Here is a 24,218-nt window from a genome sequence, read left to right as displayed (position 1 = left end):
TCGTCTTCTAGTCTGATTCTTCTTAACTGAGTGGACACTTACTTTTGTGTCCTCGCAGTCCATTCTGCTTTGAAAGGATCTGGGAGGGAACTGGGGAGCTTTTTACCTGAGGGGATTAATATACTGGCTCAAAGAAATGTGGGTTTACAACATTTAATGAAGTGAAAATAGTTGCTTAATCTGATGCATTAACCTGACAGTGTCTGTTCCCACTGCGAGGCCTTGAGTGTTTGGGCAGAAAAATATACAACTTTTCAGTGGTGCTGGAACAGTATTCATGGTGGGGTGCTGCCCTCAGTGTTACACAACAGAAGCCAGGTGAATTGTGAAAAATCCAAGCATCTCACAAAGAACAAGTTTCGCTAATGAGCCTGGCCCGTTCAGCCGGGCGGTGGAAAGGGTGTGGTCTGTAGGATTGCCATTTACTGAACGCACGTTTTATGTTGCAATGGTAACCAAATTTGACTAATAAAACTATATAAACCACACAAATGATGTGTGGAAGTCTGGTTTAAGTACATATTTATCGCTTGTACAGCCTCAAATAAAGTGTCTTGATTTGTTTAGATCCTAGTAAAATCTTTGTTGATCCATTTGTGTGTTCCTAACTGCTGACCTGTTTTGAAATATTTGGATGGTTCATTTACATTTGCGTGTTACGAAAAACTGACATCCTACAGCCTTTTCTTTCACACCCTCTGTAGTCCAGCAAGATTGTCAGATAGTTCGTTTTACAAAAATGTCTTTAACTTCACAGTCAGAGAAAGAAAAATATATACCCTTCTACTTGTTAAAAGCATTAGTAGCAAAATGTCAGAAGACATAGCCTGACATTTGACCTCTGTTTTAGAACGCATAGCAAATGTGACAAGATGAAAGCTCAATGTAAAGGCATCTCTTCTGCTCATTCACCTTCTGAGCTCCAGCATATTCATTTTGGGGGTGCTGCAGGACACTCTGCGTCCATACTTTCAGTACCTATGCGAATTGTTTCCTCTACTGACCCTCCAGTTCTGTGTTCTTCTCTGAATCAAGGTACATGCTGGAGCTGTGGGCCTCTTTACCAAGAAACACTATTTTTTTTGTATCATTGTTTCCTGACAAAAATAGTAAGAATATTTACTTGAACAACCGTATAAAATACTCGCCATGCTTTGACCATAGGTAAGCCTGATGAGATAAAAATTGACTGTGCGGTGTAATATGCAGTGGAAATGAACGACGAAAGTAAATGTTAAAGATCTTTGTGTGAGGTCATGTGTGGAGAGGCAAAGAAACATTAAAGTCATATTTGTTAGTTGTTTACATTGACATCATTTGAAACTTTCTTTGAAAATTCAGGAGGTAAAAGTCGTGAATACTATGAAACAAAATTCAAAACTGTTCGGCCCTATTCTAGAAGTTTCCAATGTTTGCTATAATGTGTGCTCTTCTTTGCCTCCGGGAGCCCATCTCATTGGCGTCTGCTGGAGGAGACCCTTGCCTAATTTGTCTGTGATCACAGCTTTTATTTTAATAAATACGTTTTGAGGACGGATCTCAAGTAGAATATTGAGGTATTCTTTTACAAGGCACACAGGAGAGTAACTAGATCATGGTCCATTAATCTCGAATTAGAACATGTCTGTAGACTGGGCTACACACCAGTTTATACTATTGCACCCTCAACAAAAGAGTGCTGAGCACATCGAAGCAAACTTCTAACTACCATTTAAAAATCCGTAGGTGTCCTGTGACCTACAGAACCGCACATCAACATGCTTCTGTTGCCAATGCAGACAACTCCGCATACTAAATATACAAAATTCTGTCATCTACAGATAAATTCAAGCAAGATTGTGAGAGAACTAGGGGAACAAATTAAGATACCATATCGAATTATCCGCCTTAGTGGCAAGGAAGCTATAGCAGAGCCAGATTACATAAAAGGAATCATACCCTGTGACCGCATCAGAAGAAAAGCTAAATAATATTTAAAATATTAGAGAAACTTAAATAAAGGCACAAAAACAACAGCTATATGATTTGGATAGTGGTGATATTTCCTTCTTTTTTAACCATTTAGACAGAAAAGAAGAAATTGTTTAGATTTATCAGTTTGATGAATCTTACCTCCAGGCCCTGGCAAAGTCTCAAATATGACTGCCAATTTCATCAAGATTCGTTACTGTTATTGTTCGTACTTCTTTTCAGGAACCTTGGTATCAGAGGAGGTCAAAATATTCAGGGTCTCACCTTTAAGTAAGATATCTTCCTTAGACCCAAAGAATGTGCAAATTATTACTCACTGGTTAACATTCTGTCAGGGATACGTTCAATGATATGCTGAAAATAATTTTGTGAAATAATTGGACTTTGCCTCATTCAGTTGTTCGAAATTGGTTAACAAATTGCAGTTGACAAAAATGGAAAATTGTGGAGCTCAATCTGTTTTTTTTTTTTCTTCAGCAAAACATTAACTTTCTGATTTTTTGATCAGAAAATGACTTGGTGTGTGTACTTTAAATGTACAAGTGAGAGTCAAATCGTGTTACGGTCATTTGTAATCTTTTTCTTAGAATGGTGAACAAACTTTCATAAACTTGGTGGCATTGACGTTGTGACTTGTGAGTGATGTCAGGGCATCATCAGTACTAGAGGGTGAGATCAACTCTGCATAAAAATGTCAACATTGGGGATCAGGGTGGTCCGTGCAAATCTGATCAGATATTACCAGTGCAGTGTCCTAGACTGCACTCCATCTGTCATTAAAACTGTTAAATAATTGGATTTTACACCTGATTGTCATCTTGATCTTCAGAAACACATCGGTCCCATGACAGTTGAGCCAATTACCAATTCATACTTACCCAAGTGGTGAAATCTTTAATTCCAGAATAAGACCTAAAAAATGTGGTCCACACATTGGCTCTACCCAGAATTGATTATGGGGATTCTGTTATTTTATGGCATGCTGAAAATTCACCTGGCGCGTCTCACAGCCTCTTTACATATATCGGCTCAATGATTTCTGGGAGTGGTCATTGTTACCATATCCTTTCTTTGCCTCACTCCCTATATTGGTTCCCTCTTGACGGCAGATCCACATTCAGACTTGCTTGTTTAGTTCATGTTGCTCACTGAACAACTCCACTACTGTCCAAGAAACAGAAGACCTCTGAGAGCTTCCACCAACTTCATTGTTCAGGTACTCTTTTGTTGGAAGTACCTAGCCTCAATAAAAAACACACCCTGAACCAGCCTCTCACCTGCTTTGTCCCCAAAGTCTGGGCTTCCCTGCCACCTGCCGTTTGCGCTGTTTTATCAGTGCTCTCCTTCAAAAGATAACTGAAATCCCTTCTTTTGGATAATTATTTTGGCTTATCCTCCCACTAATCATTTGGTTTTAGCTTGCGCTACTGACTTCTATTATGATTCTTCCTTTTTTTTTTTTTTTTTACTGTAGAATAGTGTATGTGAGTAGATTTATCAGACCTTTCCTGGGCGATTCTACTACATATTTTTTTTAACTTGTTTGATATTGTTTGACTTTTATGCTTTGTTCTTTTAAAATTGTTTGTTTGCCTATTTGTGCATTTTCTCCTGAATTGTTTTGAACTTTTCATTGACAATATTTTTTTATTGCGATACCGGTAGTTATGTTTTCTGTCTATCGTATAGATCAGTGCTGTGATTACCATTGTGTGCTTTCCATTTCTTAATTTGTATCTTTTATTATTATTTGCGGCTTCTGTCATGTTCAACTGCTTTTGCAAAGTGCTTTGTTGCGCCTGAATGTACATTCTGTATATAAAATATAAATAGATGCTTAATTTGAGTGGGTGGGCTACTGGCACTTATTTTTCCACATCAGATATATATTGAGCAGAAAAGAGAGAATCACGCAGAAATCACGCAGATCGGAAAGAGGGAGGAAGAGAAAGACAGCAAAACCATTACAAATGGAGAAAGCAGGAACCTGCAGGAGTGAGATAAAGGGGCAGGATTGTATGGAGATGGATTTAAGACTACCAGCCTTGGTATTTGGTGCACTGATACTTCATTGTACTGGCCGCGGGCTTCTGAGCAGAGCTGTGTGCACTGGCACTCTTTCTTTGACAAATTAAGCACTGCTATAAATAAATAAATGCATATGTCAGCAGAATTAAGTCCCTTAATTGCAAGAATGTGATGAGCCGTCAGATACACAGGAGACACTGAATACAATTTCACACCTTAGTTTCCCATATCAATCTCTTACCCCCCCAACAAGCTCTTTTTCTTTCTTTCATGCTCTCCTGCATTTTTTGTGCTCTCTTGTTCTATTTATCCCCTAATTTCCTCTCTGTCACCACTCATTAGCACCCCTTCTTGTTGCTTTGTTTATCCACCTCTCTCTCTACTATTGCCCTCTTTTTCTCCCTCTACAGCTGATGCACTAATCCTTTCTATCCCATCTGTTTTTCCCACCTGTCCTCATCTCCCTCAAATGTCTCTCACACCCTCTCTTGGGCGTCCTCACCCTCTTACTCACATCTTCATCCCCTCTTTCATGCTTTTGTACCTGCTCATCCCCTCTGTCATGCCTGCTCATCTCTTCTCTCATCCATTTATCCCCACTCTCACCCCTCCCATCCTTCCTCTCTTGCTCCCCTCATTCCCTTATCCTTGTCTCTCTTGGCTCCATCCCCTCTCTCTGTCTCTATTGTTTCTTTTGGGGCCTTTATTTCCCTCATCCGTTCTCACTATTTTGTCTACCGAACTCCCTATCACCCCTTTTGCCTCTCTCTCCACTCCACTTAGCCTTTCTGGCATCTCCCTGTCCTGCTGTCCTTCACTCCCCACATTTCCTCTCTCTCGCCCACTTCTCTGCTTTCATTGCTGGATAACTTCTGTATCTCACCCCTTGTCTACCTTATCTTACCCCTTATCTCTCTCACCACTTGTGTCCATCACCCCCTCCAGGGCATAGCTTAAGGGTGCGTTTTGGTTGTGACATCCCAATGCATTCTTGGCTTGGTATTTGGGTTTGCTGTGTCTGTGTTGTCTTTTTTGTTGTCTTGATATCAGTAAAAGTATCAGTAAAAGATTTTAACTTGTTCATTTTTTGGATCAGGAATTTAAATATATATAGTGACAGATGTATCAGGAAGTAGTAAACATGAACCTATAGAAGTCCTTGAATTGAGTAGCAGATTTGCTACTTTTTAGAATTCTCAAGCATTGGCAATAGCAGGCATGGAAAGCTAGTCTACTCTCAGGTTTCCAAGCCTACTACTGGCAATGAATAACCAAAAGGTAATGTGACGATTGCTTGCAACAAGTGTAATCACTGTTTAGAGAGGCACAGTGGGCGAAAAGCATTGGCTTGGAATGTTACCTCAAGCTATTACCAGAGAAATGATTGAGGGTTTGGCAGACAGAGAAAAGGCAGACAGTGTGTTAGCTCACTGATATCCCTGTAAATCAGGAGGAACCGCCATCATGGTGGTGCCTGTCAGCCTAGCAAAGGTTTGATGGACGGCTCTGTCAAACATGACTGCTGGCCATCAAACTTTTCTAAAACAATTTATTTTTCAAAAACAAATTCCCAGATTGGGAGTTTGGTTTTGCAAAATAAATAAATTGCCCGCACACCATGGGAGTTTTCTCTCATAGAGCGGGGGTCATTTTATAGTTTTTACTGTTCGTCTCCTCCATGATACCCTGGTGATGATGGACAGAAAAAAAAGTCACCCAACTGTCCATTCTAAATAGGGTGGCTGGTCCAATGGTTTATACATGACAAGGCATACTCTGTCGGGCCGTAGGAGGAGGTTTTGTAATGATGAAGTAACGTTTACTCCATCAGTGTAAAACTTCAGTCCAACCAACTCAAAATCTGGTGGACAGACTTTGAGTTTGGTTGACAGGGTACTCCGTCGCCACTGCAAGGGAGTACCTGTCCACCAAACTCTAAATCCGCCTCAGAGGCCCACCTGATGCCAATCAGTCCATATCGAACCTTGGCCATCTCACACATGGACCATGCTGCCCACTGATTTTTTAAAAGGTTTTTTAGTTGGGAAATTGAGATTCACACACCCTGAATCTCACTGACTAAGCAATGCCTTTGACCTCCTCCCCGCTCTCTCTTGCCGCATCACCCACGCTCTGTTTTGCCCTCATCCACTTTCTCTCATGTCCCTTTCTTGCTCACCCCTTTCGTGCCCCCGATCCCATTTCTTTCCTTCCCACCCATCCTCCTCTCTTGCTCAATGAACTTTTCATTCTCCTCTCTGGACTCCTCTCCCAGACCTCTCTTACCACCAGCTCCCTCTTGCTTCCTCCTCCACCCTCTCATGGCTCCTCGTCCCCTGTGTCTCCTGACTGACCCCTTCTCTCTTTCCCGTTTATCCCCTCTCTTGCCCCCTTTCCTCCTCATTCACTCCATCTATCTTACCCCTCAATCATTTAACCGCTTTTAAAGTTTGACTGATCAAAATATTATTTAATTGTCATACAAAGTATAAGACAATTCATCATAAAAAAACAGAATAAGAAACAAAATCTGTCATAGTTAAAAACAAAAAATCAAGAAGTTAAATGACCTACAGAAACCTGTAATATACATTTTTAAAACAGTTCTAGATTCAAGGACTAGAGTCACTCGAGTTTTGATAATTCCTTTTGGCTGATTGTCCATGCTGCTTAAAGAAATGTAGATATTAACACCACTACTACGTGGGCTGTATCAGTTTTGCAAATTCTGAGGACATTTATTCGATCTGTAAATAGCAGGTTCCTTCATAACGGGAAGATCCACCTCATTCTTAGCTAGTTGTATTTAGGGCAAAAAAAGTAAGTGCTTGTCTGTTTCATCAGTACTAACACTGGAGCATCTAGTGCCATCCACTGAAGACGCCCAATGTGCGGTAAAGGCAGCGATAGGAAGGGTGCCATACCTAAACTACTAGTATAATTTACGGGCACGCAGTGGTTTGACAAAATCTAAAAATTCCTCACCTTAGCTACAGCTTTTATGGACTAGAAAATTATTAGTCATGATATCTCTGCCCTTGCCCTGCTCAACCCGCAGATTAACCATGTCCCAATAGCGTTGCTTCACCTTTTGTGCATCATTAGTTGGGATAGTCGAAGGGTCAATCCAGAACTCCAGTAGACCCAGATCGAACTATGCTTCCTTAGTGTTCTTTATCCAGTCAAGGTTGGACATCGCCTAGTTGCAATGCATTAGTTCACCGAGGCCGACCCTATAGCTTGAGAGTTCCCTGGTTGACCATTATTGAACCCAATATAATAATGGTTTTAAAGCTGCCAACTCAGTAACTGAATACATTCCAAGGTCAAGCATGAGAGGCAAAAGTGGAGTTCTATTGCACAGTCCCGTGATAGTTCTAAGGAAACTGTTCTCCTTAACACCCAAAGTACTCATATTACAGTGCCCCCAGAGTTCTGCACCATAAAGGGCTCTGCTCCTGGCCTGCATTTTGTATTTATCTATCGCTGGATTAACTGGAAACCACTGCACCTTTTTTGCCAATCAAATTATAGCCTCAGCGTGATGGCTAATAAGCTGGGTGCTTCTAGTTATCGGAGGGAGCCAGGACCCCAATTCTGCCAATCTCACACCTAAGTAGTATATTTCAGAGACCTTTCGAGTACCTCATTGTTTAATAGAACCGCACTATGAAACTACTTCTTTTTTTGCATAAAACATCACCTTGGTTTTCGCAGCATTTACTTCCAAGCTGAAATCTTTGCAGAAATCCCAGAAACGATTCACTAGATTTTACAACCCCATTCTGGTTTTACTCGGCAAGAGTGTCATCAGCATAGAATAGGCCCGGGATTTTCTGACCTGCTAAGGAAGGGGAGTCACTAATACAGTCAGCTAAGTATCCGATACAGTTATTAATAGAGCAAAATTAGAGAGGGCGCCAGGACGCAACCCTGCTGAACCCCCTTATTAACAGCAACCGGATGCATTCGCTCACCCTTGGTACCATAATGGATTCTTACATAGCACCCTTCATGTCGGAGTGTAATAACCTGTTATAAATCTTTAAGGTCCTCCACCTCCCGAAGGGTAGCCGTCAACTTCACCCTAGAAACTAAATCAAATGCCACGTAGAGGTCAATAAATACCACATACAAATCTCCTCCCTCAAGATCCGAGGTCTTCCATTTAATTTGCATAAGTCTAAAGAATTGGTCGATACACCTGGGAGAGGGTATGAAACCTGCCTGTAGATTGGCTATTACATTGTTCTCATCTACTAATCCGTCCAAATGTTGTTTGCAAAAAAACTCCTGGAGATTAAATAGAAAATTTATTGGACGGAAGTTTGCTGGATCAATAGGGCTTCCCTTTTTAAATATAAGAACGGTTTCTGCCCCCTTCCATGTTTGGGGCATTGGAGCACCAGCAGTGATTGCGCTGATTGTGTTGATATATGGCAACCATATACTAATATTAAACTTGTAGATGTTGCTAGGAATTCTATGCAGACCAGGAGCCTTCCCCTGCTTTAAAACAACTCGAGTGGCTGTCAACACACCCAATGAAATTTCCAGCGGGCTGCAGTCTCACCACTATCAATTTCAAAGATCCCCACATTTGATTCGGAGTCTGAGGACCTGGAATAAAGACTACTAAAATGGGCTCCCCATTCATTCAGTTTTGAATGACCTGACTGACAGGCTTGCCACTACGACTTCCTGGAGATCAACCCATAAATTATCTTCCCATTTAGTATGCTGGGAAAGGGCTGAGTCGTTGACCACATTGAAGGAACTACCTGGACCTACTCCCTGCACATAAAACGACTTGCTCATCCTCTCTGTTGCAGCAGCTCTCCAGGGAGACACACCAGCCTGGTACCCTTGAAAAGGTAAAGCAATTATGAGGTCTTTTTCTGCATTGCCCTTCCAAGATGCCTACGCACAACAGGTGCCAAGAAGGGTCATGTGCCCATCATGACTAATCCTCACTGTGCTTATCTTGGGATGTCCCATCGCAAGTCACCATCCTGCACCATAGCCGCCAGCAGGCAAGTCAGCAGCAGCTTGTAGGATAGAGTGCACGGTGGGGCCAGCAAGGCATTACCTAATCAAACTTGGTGCTATCACTCCCCTTCATATGTGTCTCTAATGGTGCTGCACTGGGTGATGCTGGAAGGTTTTAAGGCCCTGGCTACAAGCTTGCTCAAGTAGAGATGCGCAAGACAACGGTAAAACAATCTTGCACACACAGCCAGAGCCTGTGCAAAGATTTTCAGATCCCAAGCAAAATTGTATTTTGCTGTTTGAGTGCTGTCGTTCCCATTCAACAAAGCCATATTTTAGCAAGGGTTACCATCTGACACCCTGTGATTGTCGTTTGCTGTAGTGCTGTAAGGCAGTTACCCTCAGCGACATTTATGTAGTACAGTCTATATACATAGCACACAGAAGCATACTGGGAGGATAGTGCAAAATTTAGCTGCACGCCTTCTCAAGAAAGTGAAAAAGTGTATGTCAGCGGCAAATGCTGACTCCCAATAGAAAAGCGTGTGGCTTTTGAAGCACTGTTCCTGGTCCACAAAGCTTTATACTGGGCTAAACCTGGCTACCTAGAAAAAAGCATCAAATGGTACAAACCAGTTTGACATTTGAGATCTTCAGCATCGTACTTGTTATCAGTTAGCAAGATGAATAAAGCGTCATGGGGTGGCCGTGGGAATAAATGCCACTTCATCTTAGAAATCTATTGAATTATCAGAAATTCCACAAGCTTAAAAACCTGGTTATACACATATTCTTCTTATTAAATTGTTTTAGCACGTTTCAGCGAAGGGGCGATTTTATACTCTTATACTTGTCCTCTTGTGAAATCTTTATTTCAGGTGAATTGATATCATTGTTTAGGATGCTGCTAAATTTGTGCCTAAATCTTTTAGCGCTAAGATGCCCTGGGGTATTTGCACACTTTATCAGTACTGCTTCATTCATTTATTCATTCATTCATTCATTCATTTGAATACCAGTTAAGACACTAAGCATTTCCTCTTGAAATCCCTTGACTATTCCCTGAGCCTCTTCAACACCTCTAAATAAAGACAGAGGATTCAAATGCAGCCTCTGTTGTGGAGAGGTTGAAAAAACCCTTGGAACATCAGCTATGCTCTGCCTCCAAGCAAAGTGAGTTGGAAACGCTGTCTGCAGGAGTTTCAGCTCATTTTGTCTGTCTGATATTGGCTCTTCACCAAGAGACTGTGTGAAAGGAGCCTATTTTGTGTGACACACAGTGGCGCTGTGAGAGTTGGCAGGTCTGAAAATGCCCATTTACCGACATTAACAAGGCTTAAAGACATATTAGTGGTAGAATATAATTTTTGTATTAAATGTCTGGTCTACTGCCTATGTTGTAAATTGTTTTTATAATAAACAGATTAGCCCTAAGGCATCTGACATAATCTTTCCTAATGAACCAATCAGGCATATGGAATTTATCATTTGTTCACCACTGTAACTCAATCAGGCCTACTATCTTAAGCATAGGCTTTCCTACAAAGTAACCATCAAGTATAAAGTCATATAATTAGAAATATGTGCAACACAATACACAACCCCTGCTAAAAGGGCCTAACAAAGATTCTTACTGTGTAAATCCTTTAACCGAGGTTTTTTTTTTTAAGAGCGTTATCTAACATCAGATGCCTTACATATTGTAATAATCCATAGGAATTTGTGTAAAGCAGTATCTACTGACAGGCTTTAAGACATGGTAAAGCAACAGTGGCAGCTACCGCAAATCTAAAGGAGAGGGTGGGGGGGGAAGGTCACAGGGGGGAAATAAAATAATTTAAAAAATAAAACTTACCTGTTTCTGCAGCCGCTGCCTGCTCCATCCTCTTCCTTTGATGGTGTTGGTGTCCAGTCAGTCCTGGGGATACCAGCACAGGCTCACCACGCAATCCTGGAGCTCATGTCATGCTATACCTACAATGAGGGCAGCGTAGGATTGGTCTGAGCGGCTTGGTCTGCTGCTTAGACAGTTCACTGGGATCTGTGCAGTTACTCCAACTCTGCTGTGTTGCACAGCCGGGTTGGAGAAACCTAAGTGCACATGTCAGTTTGGCCAGCCTAAGACGGGCGGCCAAACTGACATGCGCACTTAGTGCATTCACTCCACTACTCGTCCCCCATCCCATGGACCAGCACCCCCACCCCCCTGCACATGCTGGCTGAGCCAGCAGCTGAAAAATAAAACAATATTAAAATATCATTTTATTTTTCAGCTGCTGGCTCAGTCAGTGGGGGCCATTGCTAAGGATCCACCTCTGTAAAGCAATCCACTTGGAAAGGCTTATCTTTAACAAATGATATTGGCATCAAATAAGTCAGTCTTGTACTTTTGTCATAACATTTTTGTAATAAGTAGATAAAACCAATGATACCATACATAACTTTTCCCAAGGTACCAATCAGGCCTATAGCCTTTAGCATAGGCTTATCACCATACAAAATCCAAGCCTGCTCTATCGATCACAAGCTTTGCACAAAACAACTATATGTTACAGTCCTAAAACTACAAATTCATACAAAATTACAGTCATCAAAATAACATACAACTGCTCCTCAAACAGCATTGTAAGGATTTACAAAGTACACATTTTCTAGTATTGGTGTAACCTACACTAGAACCCTTGCCTTCTATGGTAATCTGTAATATTCCCTGTAATAGAAAAATAATGATCTACAAGATTTAAAACAGTGTAATGACAATCGACTCTTGTAGGAGTATTGGTTTTAACAAATGCTTACTGCAATAAATAAGTCAAGTCTCTTGTCTTTGTCATGACTTTCCATAATAAGCAGATTAAGCCAATAGCCTTGAGCAATGAGTTTTAGATGTAATTTACTCATTCCTGTTGTATTGAGCATAAAGTTTAGCTCGAGGCAAAAATTCAATACAATCCCTTCTTCAGTAGAAGTGTGCAGGTTCTGCTGAATCAAAATCTGTACCTAAAGTAATTAACATCTGGACAGAGCCAAAGTCCATCTCTTAGAAGAGCTTTTTCAAGCATTTTTCTGTGATAATATAAGGTGAGGCTAAGACTGCACTGTCCAGCCAGACATGATAATCTGTCCAGGATGATCCACTCACATGGAGGTTTGAAACTTTAGAGCTCTGCAGAGTGCTAGCCAGAGAACGCTTTGATCTCTAATTGAGATCCACACTTGGTTATGATTCAGGAGTTAATGTTGTTGGGACTGCCCGAATAGGGGATATAGGTGTGGGTCTATTATGCCCCCTTTGTTGCACTCCTCAGCAGTATAACTCACTGTTGCCTGCCTTGCTCCACAGTTGCCCTTCGTTGGACCTGGTGAGCTCCCTGGACGAGTGCATGCAGGCCATGGAACTCTTCCTTGGTAACAAGTTCGCTGAAAGCCTTGACCGGCTTCGACCCAGGTATGTACAGCTTACAAGCACGCTCAGGGGTGGCACTGGACAGACATTCAAAAGAAGCCATGGCCCCAATTGAACTAGCAATTAAAAAATGGTCGGTCTATTTGTAATAGGAGTCTCTTTGCACTGATATTGTCTTAGACCAAATTAATATCTCTGAGTTTATTTACTTTTTCTCTTCATAATTCCATATTCTTCATCAATAAGAGAGTTGTGATCACAGTGCCGTTTTGCTACATCATTATTTATTTGACACAGATTCCTATTGTGATAATAAAAATGTATCATCTTTATATTTACAGCCAAATATTCCAATAACTATTCTAATATTTGACATACCTATATTAGCATTTCTAAGACATAGACATCACATCCCATCATTCACACATCTAACTAATTCTCTAGATAGATCCTGATTGAGGGAGAATCTTTATATAGCTCAGCAACATTTCCATTAAAGACATCTCAATTATACATAGGCTTCCACTGTTCTCTTATTTCAGCTGTTTCATAAATTTGTGTATCAACTTTGCACACTAAGTTTCGGTTTATTAGTATTAGTGTTCATCAGGATACATATATGTACTTTTCTCTGCTGCTAAAATACATCTGCAAAAATAACAAGTGATGGACGGAATGCTGAACAATGCCAAACATCCACCCCCAGTACAGAGATGTGGGCTTAAATCCATTGTTTTTTTGCTTCCTATGCCATTCCAGTTTGGACCCAGCTATGTGCAAATCATTATTGGCGCTGATGCCCATGAGAACAATCCAGCCCAAACTGCCAGGCCAGGCCCTGTCTAGACCGGAAACAAGCATCCTGGGTCTGGTTCTGCGGTATCACCCCTCATTAGCCAGGCTAGCTAGACTCCACTGGCATGGGGAGCACAGGACCCATGTCTGGGCAGACCCGACCCACTTAGGACAACATATAAAAAAAGAACAAGTGGTGGATGGAATGCTGAACAATGTCAAACATCCACCCCAGTACAGAGATCTGGGCTTAAATCCATTATTCTTTTAACTTCCTATGCCATTCCAGTTTGGGCCCAGCTATATGCAAATGGTGAACAAAATTGAAGGATCTGTGACTGGGAGGGAATGTTTGACTTTTTTAGCATTCCGTTCATCATCTGTTCTTTTTGCATTTGTCACCCTTAGTTGGAAGGGTATGCCCAGACATGGGTACTGTGCTCACTGTGCCACTGGATTCAAGCTAGCCTGGATGGTGAGGGGTGATACACCAAAACCGGTCCCCCAGGATGCTTATTTCTGGTCTAGGGAGGATCTGGCCTGGCAGTTCGGGCTGGAATGTTCTCATGGAGAGCAGGGTCAAGACTGATTTGCGTATGGCTGGGTCCAAACTGGAGTGGCATGGTGGGCAAAGAAAACAATGGATTAAACCCAGATCTGTGATTGGGGGTGAATGTTTGATTTGTTTAGTATTACGTCCATCATCTGTTTGTCTTGCTAAAATACATCTAATTTCATTTTTGTAGTGTACAATATATGCAAAAGTGCATCACTGTGTAGACTTTTTCACAAATGTAGTGAGGACTTCAAAACATGTTTTATATATGCCATGTTGTCAATCTCATTTAGCCTAATCCCGTTCATCTATTTTTTTCTTTTGAGAGTGAAGACTTTAACCCTCTGAATTTGATCTTTGTGTCACCTCCCTGTAGTTCTGTTTTTGCACCTCTTTCTTTTAAATCATGTTCAGACAAATACATTATGGCCCTATTTTTGACCGCCATGGTTGTTTTGGCGATTGTACCGCCAACAGGCTGGCGGTACAAATCGCCATATTAAGACCGCAGCGGTAGCGCCACGGTCGCACCGCCGGGGCTGGTGGTTTCCCGCCATCGTTGTCCCGCCGGTTATAATCCACCAGGGCAGCGCTGCCCTGGGGATTATGACTCCCCTTCCCACCAGGTAGAGACCGCCATGGAAAGGCTGGTGCGAAGGGGGCCCCTGGGGGCCCCTGCACTGCCCATGCACTTGGCATGGGCAGTGCAGGGGCCCCCAGGCACAGCCCTACCCGTCGCACAGCCGCAACACCGCTGGCTCCATTAGGAGCCGGCTGCAATGTTACGGCCGACATCCCCACCGGCCCAGTGGGGATGTTGTAATGCAGCTGGTGGGTTTGTGGCCGCATAGGCGGCCGCTCGGCAGTCCAACCTTGGCGGGCGGCGGAGATTGTAATGAGGGCCATGGATTTCCTTTTTCCCAAACCCTTACAATTAATTTCTTCTTAAATCTTTGCCCATCTAATGTTTGTTTCACATGAGTTTACATCTCTGTTGTCCCAGGCTTCTATATGCAGTTAGTTTTTGTCTCCTCCACGCTACTTCAGAATAGACAAAAGGTTAAAAATTGATCCAGCGATACCTTAGTGTGCCTTAGAGTTATTTTAAAACACAATTTTTGATATGCAGGGTAAGTCCTTTTTTAATACCACAAGTCTAGAGCACAGCCCTATCATTTTGGTTTCAACATCTCACATTAAGTTAGCGCTAATAACAGTGGCGGCCGGCAGCTTTAGGAAGTAGGGGGGCGGGACACACACACACACTCATTCTTTCACACACAGACACGCACGCACATCCATTAACAACACTCATAACACTCAAACATGCACGCGCACACCAAACATTCAACTTAAAACATCACACATTGACACTCGCCCTGGGCACTTCAGGGCTTAAACTGTAGCGCCCAGGGAGAGTGTCAATTGGTGACGCTTTCCTCGTCACACAGGAGATGGCCTCGAGGCACCTTTGCTGAGCCAAGGAGGTCACGCCCATAGGAGCTGTGACCTCCTCAGCCCGCAAAGTTCAGCTCAGGCAGCCAGGAGTGTGCGCAAATCGCACATGTCTGCTCCTGGCTGCCTGAGCTCAACATGGAGATTGTCTGTCAGGCTGACCTTTGTTCAGCCTGACAGACACTCTTCATGAGGGGCAAAAGGTGGGGGGGGCGTGGCCCCTCCGCCCTAAAGGACGGGCTGCCACTGACTAATAACGATCCAGTTTTACTAGTGCCCATCTTGCATTATGTAAAACATTGACATCCCTGTTTTCCCCACCCCAGGAAATATAGCATGAATCGCCAAGACAGTGTTTATTACTTTTTAATAATGTGTAAAGAACAAACTGTTGTGCTTGTTTTCAAATACACTACTTTGTAAATCACCACCTCCTCATCCTAACTGGACCATTATCGAGCACAGTTTCTCAATGCCCTGTATGTAAGCATCACTGGCTGCCCTGTTTTTGCACTGTCATGTTCATAAACACCAATGTGATGTTGTTTCTATCACATAAAGGACTAAACTTGTAATATTGACATTAAAGCCTTTGTTACTAGCTGTCCAGAAAATGTGTTGAAAGAAAGCCTGGGGGGAGTTTACAGAGTTCTGCTATGCGGAACACCATGAACTGCTAAAAAACAACTCTGCAGCGCCATGCAGAGTCCTGCGAGCGATGATGGTTGGGTAAGTTGCGCTGCTTGCGCTGATTTTCAGCACCAGGAGTTTCTCCCACACTGTAAAATCAGTGAGAATGGAAACATGTGGAGTGCCAGAGGGTGTTAACTTCTTTCTCCCGCTCTAACAGATTTTCTACTCAAGCAGCAGCTTTCTCAACATGAGCTGCAGTTTTCTCAACATGAGCGGTGGTGCCCTGTCGTGACCGTCCACATTCGAAAATCTCACCCACCAACTTAATGTTGGTAAGCTGCTCCGCGTCACTTTGTGGAGTTTTTTGGAACCCGGCGCGGAGTGGGGAAATATAAGCAAACTCTGCTGGCAGAGCAGAATTCTTCGCCTACCCCTACTTGAAAGATCCCATAGCCCAAAGTAATGGTTTCATGCCATCACACATGGGAAGCCCTGGAATGGGGTGATCCCACTGGAGCCCAAAAGTACAGGATCAAACACTGCAGGTTTACCTGATTCAGAGTCCTTTGCCACTGATGTTTTCCTCCTGCTCAGAGCGGGTAGAACTCTGTGCAGAAACCATGCCACACACACCTGGTAACCTCAAGTGCGGGGACACGGACACCTCTGAATCGCATAGAGCAGTCCATCCCACTAATCCCCTGGTCCCTTCTTCCCGTTGGGCTACCTACTGCTCCTTGGGACTCTTAATGAGGCCCTCTTTCTGGATAATAGAACAAAATTACCTTCTCCTTTCACAAAATAGAGGGCTTCCTGGTGAGGCTCTCATTTGTTTTGTTGATTTGCTGACTGCAAAAATCGAAAAAAGACACTTTTCTACTGCCTACCTACACTGGAAAGAGAGCCACCTTTCCTCCCCTCAATCCTTCCCAAAACTAAAAACCGAAAGAGGACTCCCCTCTGTCAAGAACCTTCACCTGGAAACTACTAAGGAATATGGCCATCTTAGAAAAGAACCCTCAATTGTTACTGTTTACCTGAAACATGATCTATCCATCAGATGGTAATGCTTTCTCGAATCACATGAAGATGGAAAAGGATGAACATGAGAAGGCCTCTGAACAGGAAGGACAGCCAGTAATTTTATAACTGATTTACACTGTGCTAGGATTGTACATTCCATCTTAATTTTATCTTCGTGGCACAGCATCTGGGCATACAAATTATCTTCCTTTAAATTGTTAAGCTCCATAACCTCGCAAGTTGGTGACTCTAGTGCAGGGGTTGAAAGACACGGACACACAAGTCTCTGCTTACAACTACACTCTGTGTGACACATTGCTGAGACACCTCTCCTTAACTAACCTCAAAGACAACACCAATTGGGATCTGTCTGCAAGAAGTTGAATGCTTGCACACTTCTCTTAGACAAACCCCCAAACACAATACCTCTGAGAACTATTTGTAAGAAGTTGGTTACTGGCATCAGCCCCCAACATGTTTTTTTGTTTTTGATAAAGACATTTTATTGATTTTGCAAAAAAATAGGTCAATGATACATACATTTAACAAGGCGCCAACGGGACACCTAACAGTGGTCGGTCCCAAAGTCCCAGGCATCACAATGTAAATGAAGGTCATGCACCGCCTAAGTGACTGCTGCGGCCTCCCACTTCCCCCATATCCTATCATATTTATTCGGGCATCCTCTGGCCTCATATACCAGTTTTTCACGTTGCGCACACCAGTCCACCCCTCGCCTCCATTTAGCCAATGCTGGGGTACCCCTGGCTTTCCAGTCCGCCATTATATCCCTCTTGGCCACCAGGCATGCCACCCCAAGGAAGGTTCGATCCGATCTTCTCAACCCAGTGTCTCCCATGATCCCTAGTAGGAGAGGCAGTGGCTCCCTTTCTATACTTTCCTGTAAGACTCCCGAGACTTCCTGCAGGACCGCCCCCCAGTAGGTCACCATGACCGGACATGTCCATACCATGTGGAAGAAATCGGCAGCGGGATTCATGCATCGTGGGCACTCAGCTGTGGGTTGGAGGCCCGCCCTGTGTAGTTTGGTGGGTGTGAGGTAGGCTGTGTGGAAGTAATAAGTCTGTATTAACCGGAAGCGAGTGGCCATTGTTAGGGTACGAGGGGCCATCAGTGCTTCGCCCCAGTCCATCTCCTCCATAGGATCCACCCATCCCTCCCATCTCTGGCAGAGCCCCCCCAGGGAGCAAGCAGTGTTGGTGATCAAAGTACGATATATCTGGGAGACACCTCCCCTGCCCAGATTCCCCATCAGTACCTTCGCCTCCATGGGGCTGTATTCGGGTATGTTGTCTCCTGCCTGCACGTGCACTAGTAGGGCGTGGCGGAGCTGGAGATACCTATGGAATTGTGTCTTGTTTAGAGAAAAGAGTTTCTGGAGGTCCTCAAATGATCGCATATGTGACCCTCCCCAAACATCGCCCAATGTAGAGATACCTATATTGTCCCATTTCTGAAATCCCTCCAGGCCCGCCACTTCCATTAAGTGTTTCCCGTGCCATAGCGGAGTCTGCTGGGTAAGGCGCCCCCACCACCCCGACAGCCTCTGGGCCACCCACCAACCCAATAAAATCACTTTAGTCACTTCTGGGATATCCTGGGAGATCGGGCCCCCGAACAGGGCATCAAAGATCCGCGGGTAGCCCAGCGATCGGAGTTCCAGTTGGTACGCCGGGTCTGACCACCCGCCCCCCACCCAGTCATTGATCATGAGCAGGTGCATCGCGAGGAGATAGTAATGGATGTTGGACATGCCCAACCCCCCGTTGTAGACATCTCTTTGGCAGGTTTTGAGCGCCAGGCGCGGACGGGTGTCGTTCCACATGAATTGACGCGCCAGCGAGTCCATCTCTTTGAACCATTTCTTGGGGAGGGGGTGTGGGAAGTTTTGCAATAGGTATAGGAGTCTGGGGAGGATCATCATCTTGTAGAGTGCTATTCTACGGAGCAGGTTTAGGGGGAGGGTCCTCCAGCGCTGTAGGTCAGTTCTGATTCTTCTAGTTAGCGGTGTAATGTTGAGCTCCCATGTCAGCTCAGGGAGTAGTGAGACGTGTATTCCCAAATATTTAAAACTGTTCCTTCGCACTGGGATGTTACGCTGCCAGTCCACACAGTCCCGGGAGCGATGTAGGGGGACCAATAGGGACTTATTGGGGTTTAGAATCAGTCCCGAGGCCTCCGCGAAGAGGCCCAGAATTTGTAAGACGCAAGGACCGCTTTTAGCCGGGTTGGAAATGTACAATAGGACATCGTCTGCGTATAGCGCTACTCGGTCCTCTGGGCAGGCGGGCCAGGGCCAACCTTTGATCAATGGGTCCTCTCGCAGCAGTATCGCCAGGGGCTCTATTATTAACGCAAAGAGCAGTGGGGATAGCGGGCATCCCTGTCGGGTGCCACGACCGATGGGGAACGAGTCAGAAACCACTCCGTTCACTTGTACCCGGGCCGTCGGATTAGAGTAGAGGAGCCTCACCAGGCCTCGGAATTTAGGCCCGAGTCCATTTCTTTGCAGAACGTGGTCGAGGTAGGACCAGTCCACCGTGTCAAAGGCTTTTTCAAAGTCGAGCAGGAGTAACGCCAGGGGGGTATGCGACAAGGTCTTGTGATGCGCCAAGGCCAGATGTAACCGTCTGATGCAATGCTGAGTACTGCGGGTAGGCATAAAGCCGCACTGGTCAGGATGTACCAGAGTGGACATCACCTCCCTCAGTCTGGAGGCAAGGATCGAGGACAGCACTTTGATCTCAGTATTTAGAAGTGAGATGGGCCGGTATGTCGCGACGGGGGTTGGGTCTTGGAGATCACTACAATTGTGGCTTGGTCAATCCCAGTGGGGAAGCGGCCCTGTCTCTCAGCTTCTTCGTACATACTAAGCAAGTGGGGACCCAGAATGTCGCTGCATTTTTTGTATAACTCTGCAGGGAATCCATCCGGCCCCGGGGTCCTGCCCGGTGCCAGACTGGCGATCGCGCTAGTGATTTCCGCAAGGCCAATAGCTTCATCCAGTCTATTCCTTGTCGCCAGGGAGACTCTGGAAAGAGTTATGTCGTTTAAAAGGGGAGACTCTCTTTCAGCGATGGGTCGGGGGTGCTCTGCATATAGGCGCACGTAGTAGGAAGCAAAACTTTGCGCGATTTCAGTGGGTGTTTTGGAAAGAGAACCCGAGTCCTCCATAATTTCAGGTATGACCCTGTTAGCTAAAGGGCGGGTGGCCAGCCAGTGTAAGAGTTTCCCGTTTTTATCCCCCCAGCCATATATTCGTGCTGCTGAGGCCCTCCAAATGTGTTTTGCTGATTCTAGCGCTAAGTGCTTAATTTCTTCTCTAACCATAGTAAGCTGTCTCAAAATAGAGGCCGACGCTGAGGTCACTTGCTGGCGCTCCAGGGTTAGCGCCTTGGCCTCCAACTCAGACACTTGCGAGTCTCGGGCACGTTCGTGTGAACGCAGGAGATATTTGTCATGTCCTCTGAGAGTGGCCTTGCAGGCAGCCCATATTGTACCTGGAGATCTGACCGATCCCAGGTTCAGCTCGAAATATTGAGCGAGATGGTTCCTAATTTCATGGGTGTAGTCGTTGTCCTGTAGGTACCATGCGTTCAGGCGCCACACCGGGTGTCTGGTGGGGTCCGCACCGCCCAGCCGGACACGCACTGGCGCGTGGTCTGAGACCCCACGAGGTAGCATCTCCGTACCCGTGACGCTGGTGATGTCTAGAGCAGGCATAAATACAAGGTCTATTCTGGACTGTGTCGAGTGGGCAGCCGAAGTGTGTGTGTACTGGCGCTCCCTGGGATGCCAGGTTCTCCACACCTCACACAAGCTGAGGCTCTCAGCCCAGCTGCTAAGACTCGAGGCCCGGGTGGATCTACTAGTGGTGACTTCGCCGGATACATCTAGACTGGCGTCAAGGACGGCGTTGAAGTCCCCTCTCAACAGGATAGTACCCTGGGGGAGACCCGCTGCCACATGGTGGAGCGAGAGTAAGAATGCGTTAAGTCCCGCCGGGGGGCCGTACACACATACAAGGTTTATCGGTGACCCGTGAAGAGTCCCCGTGACTGCTACGAATCTGCCCTGCGGGTCGGATTGCGTGGCTGTAACCACCATGGGTAGCGAGCGGTGGAGTAGAATGGCCACCCCTCTGGAGAAGCCCGCGTGATAAACTCTGTCGTACCCTCCTCGCGCGAGCATTGGGCACCTAGTCCCGAGGAGATGGGTTTCTTGTAATAGGACCACTGAGGGGGAGTATCTGCGGAGAGTATTAAATACTGCGGATCTCTTGATCTTGTCTAATAGGCCATTTACGTTCCATGAGATGATCTGGGTTAGTGAGGGCCAGGCATGGGTTGCGTGGGTGCTATACGGTATTGAGTACCTGTCTGTGGACCCCGGGACGACCGTTTCAAACATAACGTGAAATATTAAGGCAACAAAGAAAACTGATCAACATATTACTATCTAAACCCGTTTCAAACTCTTCACCCCCCAACCACCCCCCTCCCCATACTCCCTCCCTGGAAGCATCTGTCGCCCAAGTACCCAACCAGAACCAAACAGCCAGAAGGACTGTCATTGGGGTGGAGTGGTGGACCCCTCCTTTTAGTCGGATCAATTGCAATTAGCAGTCCTAATTCAAGTTTTTGCGCGACATGCGTTAAGGAGGTGCGAAGCCACCCGCAATGTCTCCTCTGGGGCCCGCGGGTGCGCACCGGGCGGCCCAGGTCCCCCCAGCGTATCTCGGTGGCGACCTAACGACTCATATCAACCAAGCACCGGGGACTGGCTGAGGCGGTTATCATCAGCGGCTTGAGTTGTGTCCCGGGATCCCAAGGGTCCGACCGGAGCTCCCTCGGTCTGTGTATCAGGGTCTCAAGCTGCCTCGCCGTTTGTGGGAGTGCCTGAGTACTTTCGCCTCCCTCTTCGGGATCTGGTACGCCTCCGGCTCCTCTGGGGTCTCCCCAAAGGGGGGGGGGCCCTCACTGGAGGCCTCCCCCACCGGTCTCAGGGGACCCTTCTGGGTTCCGACACCCTCCTCAGTCAGCCAGTCCCACGCATCCTCGGGGGATTCAAAAAAGTACGCCTTCCCGGCCATGAGGACCTTAAGTCTCGCAGGAAAGAGGAGCATGAATGAAAGCTGCATTGCTCTAATCTTTTGTTTTACATGCTCATATGATCGGCGGCGGGTCTGAACTTCACGGGTGTAGTCTGGGAAGATTAAGATCTTATGATTCTCCCATTGGAGGTCTTTGGAGCGTCTGGCTCCTTTAAGGATAGCGTCTCGGTCTTTGAAGTTAAAGAAGCGCGCAATCATCGGGCGGTTTGGGCCACCCGGTGGGGGACGTGGGGCAAGGGCCCTATGGGCACGCTCGACCGCAAACCAAGGTGAAAGAGTTTGATCCGGCATCCAGGTCTTAATCCACTGCTCTAGAAATTCGGGGGCCTTGTCCTCCTCTACGCCCTCCGGGAATCTGATGAAGCGCAAATTGTTGCGCCTTGATCGGTTTTCTGCGTCCTCCGCACGACGGTGCAACTCACTGGTTCGAGTTTGTAGCTGGGCCACCTTGGTTCTGAGGTCGGTTAGCTCGTCTTCAGTCTGGGAGACCCGGGCCTCCACCTCAGTGATTCGACTCACCGCGTTTCTGAGGTCTTGCCGAATAAGGCCCACGTCCTCTCGTACTTCCCCGATTTTGGTCTCCACGGCCGCTTGGGGTGATTGGATTGCCTGGAGGATGGCATTCACTCCGTCCAATGGCGGGCCTCCACCAGCCGCGTCTCCCTCTCCCCGAGGACCCGCCGGCGTCATGAACTGGTCGATCTTTTGCTGGGAGGCCGGGGTTGTTTGTTTGCCTTGTCCCTCCCCATCATGGCGCAGGGTGTGAGGGTCAGTTGTGTAGTTTCTTGAGGTGCTCCAGGTCGTGTCTCAGGGCGGGCATCCGCCGGTAGGGCTCTTTCGTAGTAGGCAAGTTTGCGTGGTCTCAGTTCTTTATTTGGAGCGTAATGGTCGCAGGTCCATTCCTCCCCTTGGGAGGGCCAAGTCATCAAACGCAGTGGGGGGAAACCCCGGAGAGTCACCCAGGCCCGCCCGGGGCCCCGTCGGGTAACCCCAGCTCAGGATCGCTGAAAGGCACGAGTTCAGGAACACCCTCCGGCTCTGGGGACACTCCAGCGCAGGACTTGGGTCCCCACACCCTCGGGGCACGACGCCCCCGCAGTGGGTCCACCCCTGCCCCGGCCTGGTTGCTGGTCTCCACGGCTGATGTTAGTGGATGTGTATTGACTGCGCTACGGCCGCGCGACTCGATGGGGGCCCAGGGGACTTTATCCCCGTCCGGTCGGTTCGCCTCAAACCGCTATGGCACTCTGCAGTAGGCCCCACCTGGCCTGGGACCCGGAGGGAGTCCGAGACACCGGGCTCCTCTTTCTTTTATTGAGCCTCTTCCCCTGTTTTTTCTTTTTAAATGCGTCGTTTCCCCGGCGCAGCGCCTGGGCCCCAGCACACCCGTCACTCCCCCGGCTCGCCGCGGACACTCGGCGTACCGCTCGCCTCGTTCAGTCGGTTCGCTTCAAACCGCTATGGCACTTTGCAGTAGGCCCCACCTGGCCTGGGACCCGGAGGGCAGTCCGAGACACCGGGCTCCTCTTTCTTTTATTGAGCCTCTTCCCCTGTTTTTTCTTTTTAAATGCATCGTTTCCCCGGCGCAGCACCTGGGCCCCAGCACACCCGTCACTCCCCCGGCTCGCCGCGGACCCTCGGCGTACCGCTCGCCTTGTTAATGGGTCCGGGGGGGACCCCGCCGCGGGGGACGTTCTTCCCGCAGCCCCCGGATCAATCCAAGGGGGTCCTCTCCTCGGAGAGGCTCGATCGCCGCAGCTCCCGCAGCCAGCGCCGTCAGGCAGGGGCGTGAGGCGGCCCGGGCCACCAGGAGCTCCGCTCGCAGGCTGGGGCAGCGCCACCCCCCAATCCACAGGGGCCCGTGCCCCGGAGCTCAGCGCCGGCTCCCTCCCAATCTTTCACGGCGCCTCTGGTCCAAGGCGGCCGAACCAAGGGGCAGGCGGCTCAGTGTCGGCTTCGTCGAGGCAGCCCGGCTCCGACAGCCATTTTGACATTCGGGCCGCGGCGCGTGCACGGGGTTCGGATTCACCACCGCTCACCACAGCAGGATCCCAGCGGGACGGAGAGACCGCGGGGATGGTTGGCACGGCACCATTAAGTCGCTAAATCGCAATAACTTTGGGCAGATGACGGAGGGGTCCAGAGCAGTCTCAGAGTGCGACCGCCATCTTGACGCCCGAAGCCACGCCCCCACATGTTATTGACACCAGCTACCACCACCTCTCCCC

General features: G+C 46.7%; 1 protein-coding gene across 2 annotated transcripts in view; it reads left to right on the top strand.

Annotated features, from left to right (window-relative positions):
• LOC138293005 (tetratricopeptide repeat protein 39A-like) overlaps positions 1-24,218 on the top strand; it is a 237,501-nt gene that overhangs the window by 60,362 nt on the left and 152,921 nt on the right. For both annotated transcript variants that reach the window (XM_069231963.1, XM_069231962.1), the window contains exon 2: positions 12,332-12,436. In XM_069231963.1, coding sequence (XP_069088064.1) covers positions 12,332-12,436 — 105 coding nt within the window. The remainder of the gene's footprint in view (positions 1-12,331; positions 12,437-24,218) is intronic.

Source organism: Pleurodeles waltl, chromosome 4_2 (assembly GCF_031143425.1).
Source record: "Pleurodeles waltl isolate 20211129_DDA chromosome 4_2, aPleWal1.hap1.20221129, whole genome shotgun sequence".
NCBI lineage: Eukaryota > Metazoa > Chordata > Amphibia > Caudata > Salamandridae > Pleurodeles > Pleurodeles waltl.
The sequence above is the reverse complement of the archived record's forward strand: the minus strand, read 5'-3'. Positions and strand labels throughout refer to the sequence as shown.